Source organism: Protopterus annectens, chromosome 8.part0, assembly GCF_019279795.1.
Source record: "Protopterus annectens isolate FY-2018-M chromosome 8.part0, PAN1.0, whole genome shotgun sequence".
In the NCBI taxonomy this organism is placed as follows: domain Eukaryota; kingdom Metazoa; phylum Chordata; order Ceratodontiformes; family Protopteridae; genus Protopterus; species Protopterus annectens.
This window is the reverse complement of record NC_056741.1, coordinates 1,853,481,033-1,853,506,124: the sequence shown is the minus strand read 5'-3', so window position 1 is coordinate 1,853,506,124 and position 25,092 is coordinate 1,853,481,033. Positions and strand designations below refer to the sequence as shown.

General features: G+C 36.1%; 1 protein-coding gene across 1 annotated transcript in view; it reads left to right on the top strand.

Annotated features, from left to right (window-relative positions):
* The window catches only part of LOC122808574 (C-type lectin domain family 18 member A-like), a 694,180-nt gene that overhangs the window by 505,076 nt on the left and 164,012 nt on the right, over positions 1 to 25,092 (top strand). The window contains exon 9 of the mRNA XM_044079532.1: positions 21,913 to 22,009. Coding sequence (XP_043935467.1) covers positions 21,913 to 22,009 — 97 coding nt within the window. The remainder of the gene's footprint in view (positions 1 to 21,912; positions 22,010 to 25,092) is intronic.

Below are 25,092 nucleotides of genomic sequence, written 5' to 3'. Positions count from 1 at the left end.
TAGGCTGCACATCTGTTGCAGTAGCAATAGTAAACTAAATTTCTGGAAGTGCAGTCAGTATAAAAAGAAAAATCAATACAATAACCCAGTACAGGATGTATGAAGTGTGACCCACTATATATGTGTTTACATGCACTGCAGTGCCTACGGGGGTACGTGCCTTGCCTTTGGGGGACAACCATTTCCTTAATCTTATTAGTCTTATAACAATGCTGTCTCCTTAATGACAAATTGTTCTTGAAAGAGAATATAGGTCCCTCAGCCACAAGCTCATGTAGTTCTTCATTAGCATGCAAAATATTCCAGTTTTTCTTAATAATTCCACAAAATAAACTTACATCACTTGAATAGGTTAAGGGAAATCTAATGGTATTAACAGGTGCTATATGATTGTGTTCACCTTGCAGATCAACTCTCTCAGAGAAAAATTGTCTCCCTTTACCCCTTCTCTCTTTCTTTACAGTTTTTATTCATGCATCAACGTGCTGACTTTTCTAATAGTAATGTGGAACACAATGTTAATTATTTTAGGAAAACAAGTGTTTATATACCTAATAGACAGCCCTCAATAGAAGTTTTTAGTAATGTGCGTGAACGTGAGATAAGATTATTTATGACAGAAAGGAAATCTGCTTATGTTATATAAAAGGAACTCACTGCTACACAGAAACAGCATGCATCCCAGGCATATTTCAAAAAATGTTCTTAAGGGTCAGTTCCTTAGGATAATGAGACTGCACAGTGATGATCAACAACTTAATGATGCCTTTGACAGATTGAAATGTGATTTTTTAGGTTCCCTATTATATGATCGAAGATGCATTCTTTCAAATGCATCTTGATCAAACTTGAAAGCACGAAATGGCAAAATACCGAAAACGGCATATAAGTGAATTCTTTCCCTGGGAAAGAAATTGCTTGGCCGCCTTCATTATTTTGCTGTTTTTGTCACTGTAGTGTGATCTTAGAGTTGGTATATTTAAGTAGGAGGGGTGTGGGGGGCACAGCCCCCCACGTCGGGGGGGGTATACTTTATGTAATGTTTTAAAGTTTTTTTTTCTTTTTTGGAACAGCGATTTTTTTCCCTGGGAAAAAAAATCACTGTTCTAAGTGTTTGGGATTGTAAGCTTTCACTTACATGGGGTCGATAAATCAGAGTTCGCTTTTTTAAGCATTTGCTGATTTAATATAGACCCGATTTTTTATGTAGAGGCTATAGTCAGCAAGAAATTGATGCATGCATAAAAACTGTAATGAAAGAGGAAAGGGGTAAAGGGAGACCATTCTTCTCAGAGAGTTGATCTGCAGGGTGAACACAGTAATGTAGCACCTGTTAAAATCATTAGATTTCCCTTAACCTATTCAAGTGATGTAAGTTTATTTTGGGGAATTATTGTGAAAAATTGGAATATTTTGTATGCTAATGAAGAACTATGTGAGCTCGTGACTGAGGGACCTAGAGTCTCTTTCAAGAACAATTTGTTGTTAAGGAGACAGCTTTGTTATAAGACTAATAAGACTAAGAAAATGGTTGTCCCCCAAAGGCAAGGCACTTACCCCTGTAGACACTGCAGTGCATGTAAACACATACATAGTGGCTCACGCTTCATACATCCTGTATTGGGGTATCATATTGATTTTTCTTTTTATGCTGACTACACTTCCAGAAATTTAGTTTACTATTGCTACTGCAACAGATGTGCAGCCTATTATATAGGTAAAACTAATCGATCACTTAAGGAATGTATATTAGAACACTATAGGGATATTAAGAACAACAAAGCCACCAGTGCATTTGCAAAACATGTCTAGTGAACTGACTCAGAACATACATTTAAGTTTTTTTTATTTTAGAGCTAATCGAAGTTGGCATAAGAGGGGAGTGATTTAAGAAACAAAAATGAGGAATGTGAGCAGAAATGGATATTGTTTTTTTTTTACTTTTTTTTTTTTTTTGCTTTTTCTTTTGTACTTCATATTTATCATTGTTCTTGTGTGGAGTTTCCAAACCTGCCTGTGGGTTTTACTTTATATTAATACATGGAGGAAGTAGGAATGATAACCTTAAAAGTAAAACTCCACCTTAGAATTAAAAAAAAATCTATTTTTTTTATTCTCTCTGAGTTTTATGAACTATTTTAATACCTGAAAATCGTTCTGACTGCTTCTTATAGAATTGTAATATTTTCTGCAAAATGGCTGCCAATAGGGCTTGACATATCAACATGATCCTGTTTTTCTTCAGGTTTTTCTCTTTTCCATAATCCATTTATAGTCTGCTTTAGGTGAGTCATGCTAAACATAAGGAAGTAGTGGTGTATTACCATTCCGTTGACATATAATGGGATTAGTGTCAGTCACTGTCATCTTATATACCCTCTGTAACACGACTGCTGCTTTTATTTCTTGAATGGCCTTCATTTGTGTTGGGTATCTGAGCTTGTTTTACAGTATACTAAGGGGTTATACAGCTGCACCTGAAAAAGTAGCTCAATTGCAGGCCTTAGTTCAAAGTATATTTTTGTAGTCTGAGATGAATTAACAGTAACCCCCCTCCCCCATCTTTGGTAAATGTGTTGCCCTTTTACAAGAATTACAAGAAAAAATATCTGATTTTTCACTATATGCCACAAACAACTTTCATGCTACATTTAAGTCATCTTACAATGTAAAGTAGTATAAACAACAAACATTTAAAGTATAATCCTCAGCATTTCAATACTGTGATGCTGCTTATGTAAATTTGTCAAAAGAGTTGACAACTGCCTTTGATACATTGACTGTTTTACTATGAAAGGTAAGGCAATATGGAAGCAGATGCACTAAAGAGTGTTGAAACAGTTTACAGAAATGATGAACTCCTGACATCAGCAGGACTAATTACCCATATAAGTTTTTCAGCAGTACCTGACTATAAATTTCTATGTGTCTGTGGTATATCAAATTCCTCTGCAAATTATGTGAGAAGTTAAGTTTAAAAAGGGGGGAAAGATTTGTGTTATTTTGATTCCAAGGCAAGGAAATGAAAGTTTTATAAATACAATCAGGATTCAGGAACCTACACAATACAGGCCCCATTTTGTATGAAAAAAGCAACCTAAGCTCTAAGTTATAGAAGTTGGAGTTTTTCTTTAGCTGCTACACATTGAGTATGACTGAGCAACGAAAGAATAATCCACTTATTCAAAAAGGGGTCGTACTTATAATTCTTTAATGTATCAATGATTTAACTATGTGTGCTTATAGCAAAAGCCTTAGCCACATCTATATAAACAACATCCACTGTTAACAAATTGTCAAGAGCCCAAAGTACTTGATCAAGTGTTGATCTGCCATGACAGACCCCATGTTGATGCAAATCATAACATCCATTATGATTCAACAGATCTTAAATTAGATGATTTTGTTAACTCATTCATAACACTTACATAAAATAGATACAGAACTAAAAAGACTATAATTGCACAAATCCCTGTTTTCTCCTTTTTTCGGTATAGGTGAAATTTTTTTTTTTCAAACAGAAGATACTATACTATTATGTAATAATGTATTAAAAATTGTATGCTACACTCACAAAAGAAAAGTAATACTCAAGCCATGAATCATCATCACTGGTATTAAATCTGGACCCACAGAGGTTTTATTATCTTTTTAATACTTTAAAAATCAATTTGACATTTATTATAGGACACTTCCTATTAATTGTATAAACTATATCAAAATTAGTTATTATACACTGAGTGAGCTGTCAGAAAAAAATATTAAACTCTTCAATAATTCTATAAAAATCAAGAAAAAAATTCAATAAAAATCAGTTATCAATTCCCCATCTGTAAAGATTGATGAGATAAAGTCAATACCCACTGTGACTGTATTAATATATTTATAAAACATTTTAATTAACTGCTGAAGATGATAAATAATTTTCATACTCAAGCTTCTTACTATTTTACAAGACCTTATATTTTCTTGTAATAAAATGTAATCTAGATTTAATATACATATAAGGTTTCTTCCTTAATCTTTGAAAGAGTCTCTTCTTTCTTTTGTATAAACTATGCAACACAGTATCCTACCAGAAGGAAAAGTTGCAGGATTGATATGCCTTGTTGCTGGATACTAAATCAGGAGCATTACTCAAGATGGATTCCATGATAGAATAGCCAACATCTACCTCAGTCCTTGATAACAATGACCAATAAATTACATTTATAGAATCTTTTAGACCTTTGAAATCAAGCTTATGATACTTAAATTTCTAATGATCCTCAATGGTAAAATAGGTCCAAATAAAATGTTACATATAATTGAACAATTATCGTAATTACATAATGACGGGCCCACAATAATTTCTTTTCCTTGTGATGGTCAAGTTGTCAGAAGAAGATTTAATATGCGACTACTGCTCATGGGAGTACACATTAATTGAATCAGAACAAATTGAAGTAAACTATCCATACAATTAATTTTGCATTTCCTATGTGATGAATAGTCTGACCACTTCAAAGCAAAACAACAATAGTATGCTCAAACTGTAGATTCAAGAATCTAATAAAATTTCTATAAGGACAAATTAATCTTAAAGTATTCAATCTAGAAAAAGAATATATCCATAGAAATGGTCTCTTAGTCAGTGTTAAGTTCATTTATTGCATAAACTAAGCCATCTTTTAAAATAATTCTAATGCCACTTCCATTTATATGTGTCCTAAGGCATTCCATCTTCTCATATCTAGGGAAAAGTAAATTATTTGTACAGCATGCTTCAATTATTGCAATTATATCCAATGTTCTACTTGCGAGACATTAAGTAAATTATTATATTTATGTGTTAGACTTCATGCTTTACAATAATATGGTTTTAAAATGTTATTAGTTCTTTGGTAATCTGGATCCCAAATCTGTCAGAATTGGTATTCCTCAAAAACTAATTATCAACATAACCAAATTTACTATAAACAAAACTTGAACCATATTTACTCAAATGCAACATGTCATTAGTAAGCATTTGATAATCATAAACTCTTACCAATAAGTAACCAATGATATATTATGAGTAAGACATACATATCTTAACCAATTATTAGATAAGACAGCTTCAGTATACACATAGTCATTCCTCTTCATACTTGAATTATTTCACCAAATGCAACTTTAATTATACTACTTTCTAATAATTCAATAGCATCTAAAAGTACTGCTTTCATTTGATTTAAGGAGTTTTATAGATGTCATTAGTGTGACAGTGAATGCAGATATTTGATTAAGAGATCTTTCCCTTTAACAGATTCATTAAAAGACCAGGAAAATCTGATAGTTTTAAGCCTAACAAACTAAAGACACTAATATGAGTAGAACTGATATTCCACAAATTCACCTTATTTCCTTTGGCAATGAATATTCAGCTAATATTAAAATTTCTTCATTTTGTGACATATGGTCTATTGCTCTAAGAGTTCCTAGCAAACTATTGACATCTAATTGACATTTTTTTGAAAAATTAGTCAGTCGCTCCACCCAATGCTCTTCTTTTCATTTTTTTACAACAACAGAGGTTTCATTCTTATTAACATCTTGAGATGATTTTATTTTGGTATCAAGACATACATATAATTAATTCAAATTTCAGGGTATAAGACTGATGGTGGAATAAAGTTGAAATTATTAAAACTGCTTCCTTCATTGATAGGAACAATGACCCTTTTGGCTAAGAGTCCCTGAAAAAAAGAGTCATGAATTGGAACAGTTGATCCTTCGCCATTTGGTTCTAACTCAGAATCAATTAGCTCTACATGATCCTTACTTTTAAAGTCCTGAATGGATGACTTTGTAACTCAATTACTGTCTGAAACAGAATCCACAGAATAATCACTCTCTTGAAACACATTTTTGTTTTCCAAAGTGCCAGAATGAGAAACTTTCCTTTTCTTTTCTTTTTATGTACTTCTGTCCCTGCTCTGTCTAACTTTCTTTTTTATAGATGCCTTCCCTTTTAATAAATTATTACTAGAATTTTGTTTGTTTTATTAACTCCTGTTTCACACTTACCTGATTGCTTCAATTCCTTACTCTTTGATTTATGAGATGTTCCTTGGTCCTCTACTTTCATCTACAACAAATCATTAATTTTAGGGATGTTTGCAATTCTTTGAAAGTGTTCTAAGCTAATATTAATACAGGTTGACAATTCGCTGTGTGAGCCAGTAATTCCATTAAGTCTTCCTTCCAAGATAATATAAATCTGGATATACTTTTTAAAGAAAATGCTAATTCATACTCTTTTAACTTCTTATCAGCTATAATCTTACTATTAAGAATTCTAGTAAATTCAGATAACTGAACATAGTTACTTTTTGAGTGACTAAGGTAAACCCCACAATTTCCACACTTAACCATAAAGTTATTCTTCAATAAATTGTGTATTCATTAAAGGAACCCATCACAAATGTAAATCAATTAACTAAAATATATATAGTAGCTATTATTAAAGTTCCAAATGAGATACTCAAAATACTAAAAATAAAATGTAAATGAAATCAGAAATATTAAAATATGGAATCACTATTAACAAAAAATATAGTATTTACTTTCACAAGACACACAAAACTCACAAAATCATAAAAAAATCACAAAAAATGTATGCAGCTAGGAGTAGACGCACTGATCTACTTGCAGTCACTCACAGAACACATCTTATATGCCTTATTAACTGAAAAATATGCCTACAACTAGGCAGTCTCTTACACAAAAGAAAAAAAGTGAGTACAGTCAGCCAATAACCGAAAATGGTGACAGTTTAGATGAGGGATGGAGGGAGGAAATATTGAGATGGACAGAAGAAAACAACACAGATCTAGCATTATGGTAGATACACAAAAAGATGACCTTTTGAAAGTTACACAAACTAAGTAGGCCTGTTTAACCTCCTATTGGGTACTTAGGCTCCATGCCTATGATCTTTAAACTGTTTGAGAAGCTAGTTGTTAAGTAGTTGCACATCAGGACTGGCTGGTATTGCTTTGTTAGTTAGTCCCCTTGTGTCTTGTCTTCTTTGGCTCCTGTCTGCAGTTCTTCTCAGGTACGTTTCCACCTTAGTCTGTCACTCATTGTAGCTGTAGTGTAACAGATAAGGACCACATGTGAACTTTTGTCTTGGTAAGGTACTAGTTGGAGGTTCCAGCCTGACCAGAACTACCAGGACATGTCTAATACACTCATCTTTTTTGGTGCCCTGATTCTCCCTTTGCTGACAATTTTTGCTGCTGTGAAACAGTCTACTCAATGGCCATATCATTCTCACACTTCCTAGGTTATTGTGATAACCTAAGAATCACAGCTGCTTAAGTTGATCTCTGGTTCAATGAGCACCAGTATCTGTCTGCATTTTAACACAAAGTGCAATAGTTCTGTTTTGTCCATCACTTCACTAATGATTTTGTTTGTGGTAAATATTTAGAAGACTAAGCAGCATACATAACTACTTGCCTTCTTCCTGACTCTGTATCTCATTTTCTTGTCCCTTATGAGTGCTGCATTCTTTAGTGTGCATGCTCAGACAGAGTAAATCTGCTGATGTTGTTGTTTGCTGCCTGCTTCCTTTTCTTTCTATCCCTGGCCACCTACAGTATCTTAACATTATACTACCATACTCCCTTCTGTATTCATCATTACTCAATCAAAGCAAACATCTGCAAATCTCTGTATGAAAACCATGCAGTGCCTTGTCTAGTTCCATATCAGATCCAATTCTCCCCATCTAAGATTACTATATAAATTCCCCTTTTCTTATGAACTGCTTTATAGTGTACCACTGATTTATCTAACAGTGTTACTCAAACACAAAACCCCATTCCAACATAACTTTCAAAGTGCCCAAATTATTCAAAACCACCACAATTTGTTCTCACTACCCATCATATAAAATAAATCTTATACTTTCATCCAAGTTCATCCTTGCTCCACCTCTCAATAAAAAATGCAATAAAAAGAACATTTACTTCTTCATAAACAACAACTTCAACCATATACCTTCCTGATTAACTTATGTAGTGACGTTAAAAGAAACACAGGTCCAAAATTTCAAAACAATAAAGGTAATATGCAATCCTTCAAAAACACTGGCCTGATAAATTAAATCTTCATATCTCACATAAATGTCAGAAGCATTTGCAAAGGAACAGATCTTTATAACTGGACTGCTCAGTATAAACCTGATATACTATGACTTATTGAATCCAGGCTTACACCAAATGTATTAGCTGAAGAAATTTTGCTACCTGGATATTACACAATAATGAAATACAGACTTATTAAGAGATATGTCAAATTAGCAGTCTGTATATAAACCATGCATCTTCCTAATCCCTATTTATGTCCCAGTTTGAAAACACTGAACAACTATTAAAACAGTTTCTCAAAAGAAGTTTACTCAAGAACTTCAAACATGGCTGCACACTGATTAACAGATTAATTTCAGCTTTTCCATTGTGAAAAAAATGAGAAATAAGAGCTAGTGATTCTTCCAGCTTGAGAAAAAAATCAGTTACTGAGTACACTGTCTGAATGCAAGCAAAGAAGAAATTTAAAGAACCTGAAAGAAAATCAACTAGAAAGGTGAAGAAAAAATACTGACTGGAAAAAATCTTTCAGCTGTTCAGCAAAAAAACAGTTCAAGCTTCAGCTTTTGTACAAGATATATCTTCCAGTAATTTACAGGGAAAAAAATCAAATGTACTCAGAGTTTATTAAGGTAAATGAAACACTAAAGGAGTATATCAACTCAAATAACAAAAGGCTGGACAAACATAAGAAGCTTCAACTAGTTATTTAGATGAACTGATAAAACTACAAAAATCGAAGGCTGACTGAATATAAGACTTCTCAAGAAGAACGGTTTAAAAAAATGGCAGCGTTAGAAGGCAGAGCACAGAGAGAAAACCTGACATTTTCTGCCTTACCAGGGAAACTGGAAGGAATGGACTGTATTAATTTTATGAAAGCACAGATAAGCAAGTGAACTGATATTCCTCAGTTTTTTTTCAATCATTGCTTACTGTTTCCATGGAGCTGAGTTTTCTGCATGTATAAGAAGGTGTAAGCAATTAATCTTGATAGTTCTAAGCATTATATTTTGAAGAAAATACAAAACTTAAAGGTGCATGGGCAAGCAGTTCAGTGAAAAATAAAATTGAAATTATTTGCACTGAGTAAGAGACAGCAGCTTCCCTAGCAGCCTTAATACTTTAATGCATTAAATAAAAGAGTGCAAAATTTAGTTTCATTTAAAGATAGACAGTGTACTTTTTCTTAGGGCTAAAAGATAATGTTTTTTGAAAGCATAAAAGCTGTTTTTTTCACATCTGTGAGGGGAATAGAGATAAGAAAATAACAGACACAAATCAGTGTAAGTGGGAGCACAGGCAGCAACTATTCTTTAGCATGGGTAACATTAATTTTACACGTGAAGGAAAACAAAAGCTGGATAAACGCCTGGTATACACCTCAAGCGAAAAAAAATGAAAAGACCAATGGTTAGACCACAGCTGAAGATGAAAATGGAATAATCCACGTCAGGAAATAAATCACTTGCAGCTTCACAGCAGTGCCCTTTATAAAACCAAAAGTTGTAACTGAGATGTAGTAGTCAAGGTAGGAAACGGTTCACTTGCAGTTTCACACCACTTAATTAAACAAGAGTAAGCGCTTTCGTGATCTAAGTCAGCTGATCGCTTCTTCAGACTCATAAAAACAGTTAAAACATTGGTATTTAAAATATGGTTCAACCAATGAAAATACATATAGAACTATGACATAGACTAATTAAAATTGCATACATCAGTACATTGATTTGCCTTATATTCTGCATAAGATGAAATAAAATATACATATAACAGACACATTTTATGTAATAATCCATATTACTTAATGTTTTAGTGGTCTGGATTTTAAAAAAGGTTTCAAGGAAACAGCATTGTTCAATCCAGGAGACCTATCTGCCTGAAGTAGTAAAATCCATCTTTGTTCGGCTTCCAATACTTTATTCCTTATATCACCTCCCCTCTTACTTTTATTTATTATTTCTAAAACCATGAAATTAAAAATATGTTTCCTATCTTCTTCTTCCACATGTTTTGCTAAAGCACTTGTGTCTTTTTTATTTCTTATATCTCTGAGGTGTTCAAGGATACGTTCCTTTAGACACCTATTGGTTTTGCCTATATAAAAGGCATGACAGACAGTGCAGAAGCTGAAATAAACCAAATTTTGTATTCTGCAGTCAGCATAAAAATCTATATCAATTATAAATCCTAGTGTAGGATGTTTATATGTAGGTTTATTATATAAATAGTCACATGCTGTACAATTTCTGCAAGGAAAAGTCCCCTGCCTATCAGATAGGATCATTATTTCATTGTTTCTGTATTTGTAACATAGTTGACTTTTTAAGGACCTCTTATTTCTAAAAGAAAAGCTGGGTCTATCTTCTAACAATTCTCTCAAGTCAGGATCCAACAATAAAACATTCCAATTCTTCTCAAAAATATTACAGAACCTTCTGATGTCACTTGAATAAGTTATAGGGAATCTAACTTTAAAATCATGACCTTCCTTGCTTTTAACATCTTCTATAGTATTTGAGAAGAGCGGTTTACATCTCCCATCCCTATTTTCAATGGTATATTTAGATCTTTCATTTATGTCTTTCTTACTATAACCTCTGTTTAAGAAGTCTTTCTCTAATATAGTCATTGTCTTCACAAAGCCTTCATCTGTATTATGTAGGCAGCTTATTCTCATATATTGTCCTTTCACTACATTTTTGTGTACAAATGATGGATGCATACTAGTCTTATGTAAGATACTATTTCTCCATGTAGATTTTCTATACATCCCTGTTGTAAGTTCGTCTAACGCTGTCTTCTTAACCAAAACATTTAGTTGTGCTGTAGCTCAGAGCAGATCTGAGTATTGCCATTGAGATTCTTGACATAGCTATAGAATGCTTTGTGGTTGTCTTTGGAATCAGTGGTGATTTTATTTTCATAACTGGCTTTGGAGGATTTTATGAGGGATCTCAGCTTCTTGCTGAGGCTGACCAGGGAGTTCCTCCAATCTTGGGACTTTACTATTTTTTGCAACAGCTTCTTCCTTCTGTTGTAGAGTTTGTTAATGGCAGGGGACCACCAAATTGGCTTCTTTTTTTTGGAGGATAGCATCTTGGTTCTGTTGGGGATGGCATGATCCTTGCACTCGTGTATGTGCTTATATAGTGCATTTGTGAAAGATTCAGCAGTCGTACCTCTATTTTCCATCTGCATGGGTGTCGGGAAGTTTGCCACTTCTGTCTTAAGAAGCATGATATTGGCTTTGGAGTAGTTTTTGACTGTGGTTTCCTTAATGGGGGGGGGGGGCGGTTATGGCTGTCTAGGGTGATTAGCTTGTGATCAGATCTGACCAGCGAGGAGTTGACCTCTGGCGTGGAATACCAGTTACCCATACTGGTAATGACCAGGTCCAGGATATTGCTGCCCCTGGTGGGGGTGTGGACAAGCTGATCATTGGAATTTATGAATTCCAGAATACGTTGAGCGAATGAGTTGGTACATGAGTAGTTTTCCCAGTTGATGGTGGGTTAGTTAAAATCGCCCATAATTAAGGTATTGGGTTGTACCTTAATATATTAAATTTAATAATTTAAGTGGGAACAATAATCTCGTATTATAATGGCTGTGCTATCCATATTATCTTGGAATATAAATGGATTTACTCTAGACAAAAATGTAAGACTACTGAATTATATTAAAACGTGCAAAGTGAAAATAGTAATGCTGCAGGAGATACATTTGGAAAGAAATGACCATGTGAATTTTTTAAAGAAAGGATTTGAGGATGGAAATTCAGCAAAATTAAACAGACAATGGAAAAGGGCTTAATTGCTAGATTTCCAGTAGTGATAGAAGAAGAAAAAAAAGATAATAATGGTAGATTTGTGGTATTAAGGATCTACGCTGGCATGTATTTATATTTTACCAAAAACTGCTATTATGAAGCTTAAGAAAAATTGGGGGGAAATAATCAGCTTTCAGCAGGGAATATTACTTATAGGTCGGGAGTGTAGCATGATTTGCAACAGTGAGAATTTATCAGGGAGACCTTGAGGTGTAAATATATCAGCAGAAGCTAGATTTCTGAAGTACTTCATAAAGAACATTTGGTAAGGAAGATGTGAATTTGGTAGTAGGAACTCACAGAGAATTTACATATTATACAATGCCTCCTCTAAAACGTGCATGCTGATTGGCCAGCCCAACCAGCGTGCCCATTGTAAATCCCTCAATATACTAACGGAAAAAGGTCCGGTCGCCCGGACTTTTCCGTTATAAACACTGTCTCGCTATGTTAAAAGAGTTTAACATAGCGACACAGGTTTAAAAAAAGCAACACAGATCTCCGTTGCTTTTTTTAAAGCTGTTTCGCTATGTTAAACTCCTTTAACATAGCGACACAATAGTAAAGCAACGGAGATCTTGCGATCTCCGTTGCTTTTAACCTGTCTCGCTATGTTAAATGAGTTTAACATAGCGAGACAGCTTTAAAATAAGCAACGGAGATCTCCGTTGCTTATTTTAGCTGTCTCGCATGTTAAACCCATTTAACATAGCGAGATTGTAAAGCAACGGAGATCTTGCGTTCTCCGTTGCTTTTGCCACACTCTGATGTACTGCGAGGCATGCACAGTACATCAGAACTGCCATGAACACCAGACAGCTGCGGAAGGGCAGCAAAGAGGCATTATACAATGCCATTATTTAAGAAAAGTAATTATTTCTTTTCTTAAATAATGTCATTAGATATAATAATAACCACTTCTGGGTGTGGGTAATGCTGGATTTACCCACGGTTGTCTTTGTTTGGTCCCTCGGGCTTCACCCTCGGGACCAAACCACACCAACCGTGGGTAAATCCATCATTACCCACACCCAGGCGTGGGTTATTGCTATATTATTCTCCAGGTTAAGTAACTTTGCTAGACTAGATAAAAGTTGTATTTCATAGGAAAGTGTGCATTTAATTGAAAGTTTCAACACACATACAATAACTATTTCAGATCACGCACCCATAAAATTAAGACAAAATGCAGGTAATGAAGTAAAAGTGAGACACTGATGCTTTTCCAGCTATGTGTTAAAAATAATGGAATTTAAGGAATAGGTAACGGACATTATTCAAGATTAAATAGGGAAGACAGACATTTCTTCAGAAGTTATAGCTAGTAACTGGGATAAAATGAAAATGGAGTTTAAACATGGGGTAGAGTTAAAATAGAAAGAAATGTAATTAAGTAATATGAATTTTTAGAGGGCCTAACAAAAGTATTGCAGAATAAAGAGAATCTACCCAAAGACAGTACAACTGCAGAAAGCTAAAGAGAAAATAAGAGAGTATCTGGAAATTATGCATGAGTTTAGAAACACTGCTGTCAAACAACTATTTTTTGTTAATAACCACTGAGCACAAAAACTTATAACACAACAACTGAGGCAACAGAAAGTGGAAATGGTTTCCACCAAAACTTATGGAGCCTATAACAAGAAAAAATAACCAGAGATCCTGTAGAGATATTAGAGATTTTTATGAAATGTTATGAAAATTTGTATAAAGCAGAGAAATGTGAAAATCAAGAATAAGTACAAATGGAAAAAAATATGGAAGACTTAATTATGCCAAGGTTAGAAGTAGATAAGACTCAGCAAATAATTAACAGTTAAGATGGAAGAGATGAGATAAATACAGTGATGTATACTTAATCTACAAGAAAGTCTCCAGGAGCAGATGGTATTTCTGTGGAAGTTTGGAAGTTAGGAGGGAAGAAAGTGCTAAAGATCTGGAAGGTTTTGTTTAACAATATTTTAAAAGAAGAGGAAACACTGTCATCATCATGATCATCGACCCCCTTCCCATTTTCTACATGGGGTCAGGGTGTCATCTCACTTGTTACAATTTCTCCCTATTTGGTGCCACTCTCCTACCTTCTTCAACACTCATAGCTGACTGTTACGGGTCTTCTCTCATACAATCCACCTCTTTGCTGGACTCCCTCATTTCCTATTGCCTTTTTGCTGTCTATCCAAAATCTTCTTCACCAGATTGTCTTCACTTTCCTGCACGTGTCCATACAACATGGATCTGTGCTCTTTCACCTTTACTGCAATTGGAGTTACTTTGTCTTCTGCACTTATGTCCTCATTTCTTTGTGTATCCCACAATGTGCTTCCTACCACCCATCTCAGGCATTTCATCTCCATGATGTTAATTTCCCCAACTGCTTTTACTCCCCAGGTTTCTGTACCATACAGTTGTACTGGTCACACCACTGTTTTCTGCACCTTACATTTCAGCTTTTGCCATTCTTCTGCAACAGACTATCCCCTGACACTCTGTGCCATTTGGCTGCAGCCCCTCTGATTCTAGCTGTGACCTCCTCATTCAGTTTTCCCTTCTCTTCGATCACCCTTCCCAGATACTTGAAGCTGCTAGCCTGTTCCACCATTTTCTTTCTATTTCCAATTCTCAGCTTCTTCTGATTTCTCCCATTTACTGCCCTTACAATTGCCTTATATGTACTCAGTTTCTTCCCATGTAGCTTCAGTTTTGCATTCCATTCCCCTATCCTTTGCTGAAGTTTTTGCTCAGAGTCTGCCTGTAATGCCACATTGTCTGCATATAGCAACGTTGTTGATCTGTCCCCTCTGATCTATTTACTAATGAAATCCATCACAAGTATGAACAGCAGAGGGCTCAGACCTGAACCCTGATGCAAACCCACTCCCACTGGTAACCTCTCTGTAAGACCAAACATTGTTTGTACTTGAGTCATTGGGTCCTTGTACATTGCTTGCACTAATTCTACCAATATTTCTAGGACTTCAAACCACAACAGGACTGCCTGAATCAGTTTTCATGGGACCTTGTCATATGCCTTCACCAAGTCTTGGAATGAACAGCTGGACTGCTTCCTCATTGCAAATAAAGCAGTATAGCAATAGTGTAGTGGGCAGAGCATTCACCTTATGAACAGTCATTTCCGGTTTAAGTCCCACTGCAACACGTTCCATGTCAAATCACTTAATGACCAATATTTTTAGTTGCATAACATTGTTTGTACTTAAGTCATTGGGTCCTTGTACATAGCTTGCACTAATTCTACCAATATTTCTAGGACTTCAAACCACCACAGGACTGCTTGAATCAGTTTTCATGGGACCTTGTCATATGCCTTCACCAAGTCTTGGAATGACCAGTTGGACTGTTTCCTCATTTCTATCTTCTTCTCAAGTGTCAATCACACTGCACACATCAGGTCAGTTGTGCTGTATCCTGATCTGAATCCAAACTGCTCATTTCCCATCATACTTTTTACTACTCTGTGTATTTGTATATCAATCACCTTCTCTAGAACTTTCATGCAGTGTGACAGGAGTTTGATACCTCTCTACTGCTCCCATTTGTGAATGTCCCCTTTCTCCTTAAACACCGGCACTAGTATGCTTATTCTCCAGCCATCTGGGATACGCCTTTCTCTCCATTCTGCCATACGTATCCTCAGGAGCTATTTCTCTCTGTCTCACCCAATAGCTTGATCATGTCTGCTTTGACCTTATCTGAGTCTGCTGCTTTCCCTGACTTCATTTTCCTTAAGGCTGTTCTTACTTCGTCTGTGGTGAGCTCCTCCTCTTCTCTCACCATAGGCTGTGTTCTGGGGTAGTACAACTTCTGTGAGGTTTTCTTCATTCTGAAGTTAGTGGAAGTCTTCCTTCAATCTGCCTTAAATATCATGTGGACATGTGAGCAGGTTGTTGCTGGAATCCCTTATGAAGGGTGTCTAACTATCTTCTTTATCTTGCAACATAATAGAGTTTCTTTATGTCATCCACTGAGTCACTTTCCAGAAGTTAACAGAGTGCCTCTGATGCTTTGTTCCTTGCTATTGCAATGCCTGTTGTAGCTTCTTTGCTTGCCAGCCAGTATTCCTTCCTGGCCTGATCTGTCTTTTATATCTCCCACTTTTTCATGCATCCCTTCCTTCTTTTGATGACATGCAAGAATTCTGCATTCCACCACCAGCTTTCCTTATTTGCCTTATTTCCATATCTGGCTTGGCTACATGCCTGTAGTATAGTCCTTACACATGCTGTTTAAAGATGCTGTCATTTTTCTTCATCTCCACTTATTTTCTCTTCTTCCTCAGGTGCTAGACCCCTGAGTAATTCCTTGAACCTTTGTGCTTTCTCTCTAGTCAACTTCCACATCTTCAGCCTGCTCTCTGTTGACCTTATTGACTTCTCTGATCACTGCTTACAGCTGATATTGAAAACCAGAGATTTATGCTGTAAGCTGACTATTTCACTGGGATGTCATTGCAATTGTTGATTCTACCCCAATTTCCTTGCCTTACAAGGATCTTGTAACTGTCTCTTCAGCATTTATCTGGGTCTAATCAAAACAATCTTTCCAATCAGAGACCTTCTGCAATAATTTATCCAGGTCCAATCCAACAGATCTTTCTAATCAGAGACCTTCTGCAATCTGCTCAAGGGAACGCAAATAGAGCAGTCTCCACTTTCTTCTTCTAGATGATGATGATGTTGATTTTTTCAACTAATATTTCTTAAACATTTTAAATGCGCTATCCCCCCCCCCCCCGAGTCCTTTAGAAAAAAAGGAAAAAGTAGAATCACACTCTTGCCTCTTGCTAACATTTTCTCCAAAATAAGCTATGATGGCAACAGACAAAGACTAGTGCACATGGAAAGCTTATCCAACATAAAATAACCTAGGCAACTACATGACTGTAAGAAAACCGTGTGAAAAAGGTATTGCAAAGTCCCAAATCTGAACACTTTATCTACCTACAAAATTCTAATGTCAATAATCGAAAATGTACTAGCAAGCTGCAATTTCCCTACTTAAGTCTAGAAAGCAAACTAAACTGAATCTAGACCCAAATAAAAATAACTACAATATTGCCTGCTGCATGAATTTTCATTTTATAAATGCTGCCATTAAAATAGCACAAGAAACTCAGCATACACACACTATCTATGTCTGGCATAATAAATGTGTCTTCGCACTAAAACCTCTTTCCAGGCTCTTCATTTAAAACTTTTATTAAATTTAAAATTAGCCACTCTAGCTCCTGAGAGTATACCCACTGAATACCTTCATCTAGCAGCAAAATACATTGTGGATCCCACTGCTATACTCATAAATAGATCAATACAAGATGCTTATGCCCCTAGGATATGGAAGCAATCAAATATAGTACTAACAAAGATGGGAATAATATAAATCTAGTCAACAATATATCTGTCTGACATTTTATCCCTGTCTAAAATGCATTTACATACAGCTATCAGAACCTCTTATTAAACATAGCCTAATATCACAAGCAAAGTATGAATTCCTCTCAGGACATAATATAGACACTGTTGTATTATATATTTAAACATTATCATTCCCTGTAGGAATCAAAGTATCTGTCTCTCTTTTTCACTCTTCATGGACCTGTCTAAAGCCTTGATACTGTCACCAGTTACTTTTTCGTTGACTATCTTAACAGGACTTAAATTACAAAACCATTCATTAGATCCAGAAATATATCAGCAATTGTTTTCAAAAAACAGAAAAACAGATATTCCTCCCACCAGCAGACCAGTATAGTGGTCCCACTGCTATTTAATGTTTTTATTAATATTTACAAGATAGTGAAAAATACTACAGTAGTACACTCCACAAAATATTTAATACTAACTTGCGCAGCTAACTCTTCATTGGAATTACAATCTTTAACCCTACTTAATTTCACAAAATCAGAGCAATAGTTGAAAGACTTACACTTACTGATAAATCCTAAAATCAGATACATTTTACTCTACCCTGAACTGGCATCGAATCACATGTAAGTATTTATTGTAACATCACTCATAACACCACAAAAGAACTAGCCATACACACCAAACTATTTAGTGTTTACTTATACCATAAACTAAAATTTGATAAACATACTGATTATGTTGTCACTAAAACAAACAAACAAACAAACAAAACTGGACCTTTTATTGAAATCCAAAACAATATTTTCCCAATTTATCTTTACTAATCCCTGCTACTGATACTAACTAACCTAAGTAAACTACAATCCCATTACAACTCTTAGATCTTATTTAAAAAAAAAAAAAAAAGGTCCAGGTCATTAAATATTCAATATGGAGACGGTCTCTACCAAGTTTAAGTTGCAAAAATACAGAACTCCCTCCTTATCAACATAACCAATGAAGAGAATCTTAAAATCTGGTGCAGCAGTTAACGTTGTCGCCTCACGGCAAGAGGTTCTCCTGTTCGATTCTTGGCTGGGGTGCCTTCTGTATGGAGTCTGCATGTGCCCTCCCTGCATTCACGAGGGTTTCCTCTGGATACTCTGGTTTCTTTCCACATTCAAAGATGTGCGTCTGCAGTGTTTCTCCCTGGGACTCTGCTGAAAATAGGTTTCTTCCTAGTCAGACTTTCCTGGTTAACAAATGTTAAATAAAATCAAATAACCTACTTTGCCCACAATTGGAATTGTCTATGCTTGAAATTACTAAAAAATAATGCCACAGTACTGTTGTCCATTCAATCTGCCTATAACAAACACCCTCCTCCCTTTTAGTACTGGCATCTCAGTCATTCCTTCTCTCCGATTCATTTTTCTTTTCACCTGTCTTTTAAACTCTTTTTTTATTCTCCTCAAACCAGTGAACTAAAACATTACTGCTCTCCCCTCTTACTCTTCTTTGTTAGTCAACTGAATACTTCCTCGACTATCACAAATTTGTATATACTAAGTGCTGTAACACAAATATCTGCAAATTAGCATAGACAAGTACATTATTATGTGCATATGTATGCATTATAATGTTTATATATATTTAAGATGTAATTCAAATGAACTGCTATTCAATGTCTGCTCTTTCTCCCAATAAAAATGGGGTGTTCTACAAGGCTGTATTCTAGGCCTCCTTTGTTTTAACATCTTTATTAACCAACTTCACACATCCTGTCCTCAGTCATCCCTCATATAGTACGCAGACAATTCTACTATCATCTCAATTGCTGACAACCCCTCTGACCTGCTCACCCAAACTCAGACTTCTCACTGAAACTTGGCTGACTAACAACCAACTCGTACTAAACCCTAAAAAGACAGAACTTCTCCTATTCCTACTCAGATTTCTCTACCATCTAAAATCTTCATTCACCATCTCTTCTCTTAACAACACTACTATTTCAGCTGAACCTCACACTTAGCTCCTTGGAGTAATCATCGAACACCATGTTAAATTTGACCTCCATGTACAGCACTGCATCAAGAAAACCCACGAAAAGCTTGGCCTCCTGTATAGAAACAAAAGTTCACTCCCAACTCCAGACTCTCACTTGCCCAAGCTTATCTTTTCCCAAACCTCTTCTACATCTCTCAAATCCTAACTTATAGTCCTCTCAACTTTGCAAACTCAAAACCTTCTACAACAAAGTAACTAGATTTGCAACTAATCTCTCTACAAAATCACACCACTGTCATGCTCTCCAAACTCTCAGCTGACTTGAATTTCCTAAGCAACTCCTATTTGCTCAACTTCTCACCATCCACTCTACCTGAACAAGCCCTCCTCCTACCCTAGTATATCCTGTATTGTCTCGCGCTACAACCCCCCACGCTCACCCAGAAGCTCAGACCAATGTCTATTACAGATTCATAAACCTACAAAATCTATTGGCCAAAACTTCTACAGCTACTTTCCCACCCTCTCATGGAATAAGCTTCCCATGACCCTCAGAAATATTACCTAGACTCATAAATTCAAGAAAACTCTCAGAAATTATCTGTACAGCACATGGTCCTGTCTCTGCAATCATCCCACTTGAATACATCCCCTCTCTCCTCCATAATCCTCTCCTTTCCTTACTTTCCTTCCTACTTCCTCCTTTCCTACAATTATGCGTTATATTCTAACCTCCTATGCATCACAATAATAATTAGTAACTGCTCTTCACACCCCGATAATTCCTAGCTTTGTGTAATCTGTTAGCGGTAGCCTCCATTCTTCTACCTTGCTATTTAATCAGCCCTCACACTGTATCTTGACAAACAAAATGCTATGAATATACTTAATAGATCACCAATAACAGTTCTTATTCACGTTTACCACTTTGTTGTTACCATCTGCCTCACTTACTTGCTACTTAGTAGAAATGCCTTGTCTGCTAAAGTCTCTTACTTGTACTGTAATGGACATCATCTTGTTATTGTATAAACTTTTACTGTGTTTATTTTATTTCACTTCACCTCAGTGAATTGTTTTACTTGCATAATTTATACTGTGGAGCTTTTCATCTCCGGGCCTTCTCTGAAAAAGGGTGCAAACTCAGTCGGACTATCCCGGTCAACAAATGTCAAATAAGTAAATAAATAAAACTTTCCTTCTTCACTACTAGACTTTCCAAAAGAACCACCTTTTATAATCTTAGAATCTAATCCTCCTCGATTCCTATTTTTTCAAGGTCCCCAAAACAAGGTCTGTATAAGAGAACATGCATTCTCAGCACTAGTCCCAAAATGTGGCAATCACTTCCTGATGATTTAAAGTCTTTCCCACCTTTGCCAAATTCTGAGCTGAATGTAAAAAAAAAATACCTTCTCAAACAAGCTCAGTACAGATGTTTCCAAAACAACAGTGTCACATGCTGTTTTAGAACTCCTGATCCCCACATTCCCTTGCACTCCTAGCTGAATGAACTAAAATACTCCTAACTACTTTCTGTTTCCTCTACCAATAACAATTTCCTTATCACATTCACATCTTCCCCCATCTTCTGTCTTATCCATTCTCTCTTCTCACCTATAGACTATACCTTTCTTCTTTGCCCCTTTCTCCACACACTTACATAGGTTCATAGGTTCATAGATTAGTACTAGTCTAACTGCCCTTGTGAGCCATTTTAAGCCTAGCCAATTATCCCTTGTGAGACTTCCTCACCTACTGTATAATCTCTTCCTTTAATAGGGAATAGTCTTTCCTTCTTTTTTATTCCACTATTTTAATGTCAAAATTATTACTTTGCTAGTACTATGTTGTATATAACTCACTGTTACTCCACGACTACTTTTTATATAATTGAAACATCACTTTGTATCTTTTTTACTTTCATTCTGTTTTTGTGATTATACTACCAACAATTAGCTTTCATTTGTACATCCCATGTAACAGTCACCTTGTTTCTGTTCTTGATTGTACACGCAGGGTGAAAATGATCTATTTGCTATGTGGATTTATGTTCTCTACCAGTTAATAAATATAATAAAATGTACAAATATTCTACTGTAAATAAGCTAACTGCTGAATAACAGCATTACATAAATGCATATCTGAAGTACCATACCGTAAATGTACTGCAAAAGACAGATCCAAGTTAGAGCACATCATAAGATGTATTGCAAAAAAAAAACTCCTTGACCGAGAAAAGATTAAGAAATTGGTTCTGTCAGAAGAAACTAATATGCACAAACTACATTTATCTGTACTTATGAATACCTGGAAATTCCAACTGGTTCTTTCATTCTCACTTATAGTATGTAAACTGCAAGTCGAAGGAATGCTCATAACAGCAAGCTTGCAGTTCACCTCCAGGAAAAAGAAGGGAGGTGGGGATACTGTAAGGGATTGTAAGCTTGTCTTCTATTTCCTTCTGTGCCACCTTTCATGTTCTGTCTTTAATGTTACTGTTTTTGTTTTACTGCACTGTTGCTGAAATTCAATATAACGTATCACATAAAGAAAAAAATAATTATTCTATCTTTTGTTCTCTTTTAAGGCTTAACATATAAAATGTCCAGAGACTCCTTCAAATGGGACACAGGAGAAGAACCCCTGTTTACCAGCTTTGCCATTGGACAGCCTAACAATCAAGGGTAAGAAGTAAATAAATCAGAAAACTGACACAATAAATGGACAGGGTGGACAGAGCATCAAGCCACTTTCAGAGTTAACTGCTTACAGTCTAGAAAAGCATTCTACGTATTCTGTCAGTACATTGGTAGGTCAGAGCTCTTTGCTGGATGAGTTGTAATGTGAAGTGTACTTGCAGTTTTGTTCCATGGAAAGCAAAGCTGTTTTATTACCTTTGTGTTAGCCTTTGTGCCAGGTCCTACAAGTTACACAAATTATTAAGAATTGGTTAAGCAATGCATTATCATTAGTTTCAGGTAAGCTGTCTTTGTGGACTGAGCAAAACTTCCTGTTTCCAAGAGCATACTATCAGAAGGGAGCTTGTAAGTAAAGACACAATGTCAGTAATACTGTGAGGGAGACATTGAGCTGTATATAGCTAGCTTGCCTTGAAGCAGTATCACTTCTCCTTCATAACAGCAGCTTTAGTTTGCTATTGTAAAGGTTACAACAGGTCTTGCAGATAATAACTTTGCAATCCAAATGCAAAATGTATGTGATTTGACAAACTCCAAGGAGCACTTCCTCTAAAGTCAGTGGCAGGCTGAATTACAAAGAGATCTATTCTGAACTCTGAGTAGAAAACTAAATCATTCTTGGAGACAGACACTGTTCACTGACACAATTTACAAATAGCTTAGTAGCACTGTTTTTGTTTACTTATCTTTGAATACATTTCTGATATGGGCAGACTTTTGTAGAAATGCTGGTTACTTTGTAAGATCATGTTTTTATAGGAAGAAGTATTTAGTCCGTTCACTTTGTGTGTCATCATTGGCTACTACCACTAGAGCACACATATGTGAATATTTTTTTATTGTATTTTACCTTTGTTTATTGGGGTGGTACACTGATCACAAAAATAAGCATGTACTCACAATAACATTACATCTGTGTTGTTATTTTCATTCATTCCTCAACTGATGGGACAGAGCCCCCAGCTAGTTGAACATCAGGTGGACATCATAGAAGGATATTTCAGAGTACTGTGGCGCCAAACACAGCTCTCTTCCTAGAAACCAAATCCAATTGCTAATTAGCAATAAAGGTATGAGCATTGGACCAAGTGGGAGCTGCACAAATGTCATCTATAGAAGCTCTGGACAAAAAGGCTGAAGAGACCACCATAGACCTCATGGAATGAGCACTCGGATGTTTAGGCAAGGAAATCCTCTTTTACTATAGACAAAGGAGATACAATCAGTTAACCATTTGGCCAGTGTAACTTTGGAAACTGACTTGCCAATCTGTTATGTCAGAAGGATATAAACAAATAGTCAGTCTTTCTGTAATCCTTGGTTCGATGGAGATAAATCAGAAGATGTCTACGTACATCCAAAAGATGGAGCATGAGCTCTCCCTTGTTTGAAAAATTTGGAAAGAAAACTGGGAGGTTAATGACCAGGTTGATATTATACTCAGAAGCTACCTTAGGCAAAAAAGATGGGTTGGTCCTTACATCTACCTAATGTAATATTGACTAGAAGAATGGTTTTCCAAGACGAAAACTTGAGGACTGGCCTGGCTGAGGATTCAAAGGGGCTTTGGGTCAGAGCTTGAAGCAAAACAGTTAAATCCCAAGAAGAAGTAGAATCCTTTACTGGAGGTCTAAGTAAAATACCTCCTTTGAAAAAGGCTTTACATAATTTAGAGGAAACTAAGGAAAAATTATTTTCACCTAGCTGGACATTTGAAATGGAAATCAACTGGACCTTAATAGTAGAAAGCCAAGCCCCTTCATTGAAAATTCAAGCTAAAAATCAAGTGCAGCTAGTACAGGGGCAGAAAGGGGATCCAGATCCAGGGCCCTGAACACAAAACTCTTCCATTTACTTTTGTAAATCTTTCTAGTAAAAGCTTTTACAGAAGATAACAAAATATGACAGACTGGGGTGGAGAACCTGGGCTGCCTAGCAATCAGTGGAACTGAAGAAACCATGTGGTCAATTTGAGGTCTGTTATATCTGAATGAGTCATACCTGTTGGGTGAGACAGGTGGTCTGGATTGGGATCCATTATCCAGGGCAGATGCAGGAGATGAGCCCAGAGGAAGGAGAACCAAATCTGATGAGGCTGAAAGAGTGCAATGAGGATAACTGTGCTATTCAACCAGTAGATTTTCTGTAGAAATTTGGAGATAACAAGTAACAGTGGGTAAGTGCAGAGAAGACCAGATGGCCAGTCGTGGACTAGAGCATCTGTCGGTGACTCCCCTGTTGGAGGGATCAGGGCAAAGAACCTGCTGCACTTATTGTTGAGGGGAGAAATGAATAGGTCACAGCATGGCTGGTCCCATTGATGGAAAATTCTCTCCACCACTTTGACATTGAGAGACTACTTTCTATCAGAATGGACCTGCTTAGTTTGTCTACAATCACGTTGGCTTTCCTTGGTATGTGCATTGCTATTAGAAAGCAGCCAGAAGAGATTGCCCATTGCCACACTGTCATAGCTTCTCAATATAGCAAGTAAGATTTGTTTCCTCCCTGTTTGTTGATATACCACAAACATATTGTCCATTTGAATAGCAGTCATCCCACAGGGGAGTGTCTTAGAATGCCAACAATGCTAGGAGGATTGCTCTCATTTCCAGTACATTGATATGCATCTTGACCTCTTCTGGAGACAGCATACTGTACCTTGGACCGTCCTTCCTAAGTACTGCCCCCCCATCCCAGTTGGGAGGTGTCCATGGTCACCATGGCCATGGGCAGGTGAAGAACAAATGGATAGTGTTTGGAAACTTCATTTGAGTGAAGCCACAAAATAAGATATCTTTTGCAAGCTTGTGTGATCTTGACTCCTTCTTAAAGAACTTTCCAGCATTGGTCTATCCTCCTTCTCACTTCAGTGGTTTCTAGCTACCTAGCTGACAGGCAGTAAGCAGTAAAATGGCAGGGCTGTCTCTCCCTATATCACAATACCCCCACAGGTGCACCTCAAGGATCCATCCTTGGCCCATTACTATTTAATGTCTTTATCAATAACTTATATACACCCTCCTGTGAAGGCAATCTAACTCAATATGCAGATGACTCCACTATCA